Source organism: Rhincodon typus, chromosome 46 (assembly GCF_021869965.1).
Source record: "Rhincodon typus isolate 14 chromosome 46, sRhiTyp1.1, whole genome shotgun sequence".
Lineage (NCBI taxonomy): Eukaryota > Metazoa > Chordata > Chondrichthyes > Orectolobiformes > Rhincodontidae > Rhincodon > Rhincodon typus.
The window spans coordinates 6,951,769-6,953,588 of record NC_063377.1 but is presented as its reverse complement, the minus strand read 5'-3'; the positions used below and the strand labels follow the sequence as shown (position 1 = coordinate 6,953,588).

Here is a 1,820-nt window from a genome sequence, read left to right as displayed (position 1 = left end):
CACACACACACACACACACAGAGAGATTCACACACACACACACACACCCCTGCTTCGCCCCTTGTACAAAATTTGCAGAATGGAGTTGTGTGTGTGTGTGTGTGGAGGTGGGGGGGTTGTGTGTAGTTGGTATTTGGGAAAAGTTTGGAGGTGGGGGGGGACAAGAGAGAGAGAAAAACTTGATTCAAAACTTTTTGAGGTGGAAGAGGAGAACAAACAGTTAAATGTGCTCAACCTTCCTCTCAAACAACCCCCCCTCCCCTCCAAAATACCCTTTGTTCTGAGCTAACTACTGATATATTTCCAAAAGGGACTGAGGTTCCATTTTCTTGCTTCATTCCCCTCGCCTCAATGTGCCGAGAGCCTTTGCTGATCAACTGGAGAAAAGCACAGGAAGTTTTTTTTTTGAAAAAAAAGTTAAAAAAAATATTTTCAATACAATATCGAAACTCTCCCAAGGCTTCTTTCTTATGCAAACAGGTCTGTCCCCCGACTTTTTCGTGTGTGAGAACTGGGAGGCAGAAGTAATAATAGGATTGTTGTCTCTCTTCAGACAAAGATTCACGAGCACAAAGCAAACTGGAAAACAAATATACTTACAGCTTTGCCGTTGTAAAAGTACATCAGAGCGTTATTTCCCACTTCACTCCCGGGGGACGTACAGTACATGATTGTTTTGGGGCAAGGTTTTCAGACGTAGCTATGCCTTTCCAAGTTTTCAGATTAAAGCAAGAGGCGCATACAGACACAGACAGACACACACACACACACACAGAAAGAGAGAGAAAGAGACAGATTACCAGAAAGACTTGTTTCCGTTCACGATAACTAGTGCATGACAAAATCCCCCAGACCACATGGCCCCCCCCCCCCTCCTTCGTAGAGTTACATGTAGATGAGGAGGACCAAGCCATTCATTTCCCAGTTAAAGGGGAGAATGTACATTTGGCTGAGGATCAAGGAGAGAGAGAGAGACAGAGGGAGAGAATGGACTGAACCAGTTAAGAGAGAGAGGTTTGTGTGTTTCCAACAGAAAAGCATGCATTAAACCCATGAGGGCTGTGAACAGTCTCTGGCAGTGAGAAGGGAGGGCATTTGAAACTGTTTTTTTTTGTGTGTGATTTATTATTGTCACAGTGAAAAGTTTTGTTTTGGCTGTAGTACCAGGCAGATCACACCACTCAACAGATCACAGGGCCAAAGGAGAAGGCGATGGGTGGGTTTAATCAAGTTGGTTAGGGACAAGGGAAACCATGCAGAGACTGGTATCCAAAGGTGGGGGGCAAAACAGGAGGCTGCAGGAACACAGGAAGCCGGGCATCATCTGGAGGAAAGGAGAGGTCGTGGGGGCTTATAAACTGCTGGGAAGGGCCACTTGCAATCTCCAATTAATTGTGTGTGTGATCCTTAAAGACAGAGATGGAAAGAGATTGTTTGTTTGTTCTGGGAGACAGGGGAATGTGTTGAATGTCGCTCTCCAGAAGCAGAGATTTGGAAGGTATTTTTTCTCTCTCTCTCTCTCTCTCTCTGAGGCAGGAAGGTGGGTAGGTTCCAGGTGGAGGAGATGGGAAGTGGATTAATGGGATCTTGTGGAAGGCCAGAGCAGGCTTCAGGGGTCTGTTCCTGGTCCCCTATCCATATACACCCCCACCCCTCCCCTTGTCTGATTGCAACCTCACTGTCCCCACTCCACATACTCACACACACTTTCTCACTCACTCAGCCAATATTCACACTCAACCAGACACACACACTCACATATATACACACCCAGACACAGAACTACACAGGTACTCCCTGTCACCTCCTCCAGCCCCCCC

General features: G+C 46.5%; 1 protein-coding gene across 3 annotated transcripts in view; it reads right to left on the bottom strand.

The window, feature by feature from the left end:
• Positions 1–846, bottom strand: part of LOC125487874 (transcription factor 12-like) — a 49,870-nt gene extending 49,024 nt beyond the window's left edge. For all 3 annotated transcript variants that reach the window (XM_048620362.1, XM_048620363.1, XM_048620364.1), the window contains exon 1: positions 601–846. In XM_048620362.1, the coding sequence (XP_048476319.1) occupies positions 601–669 (69 nt within the window). In that variant the 5' untranslated portion in view covers positions 670–846. The remainder of the gene's footprint in view (positions 1–600) is intronic.
• Between the last annotated feature and the right edge of the window lie 974 nt (positions 847–1,820).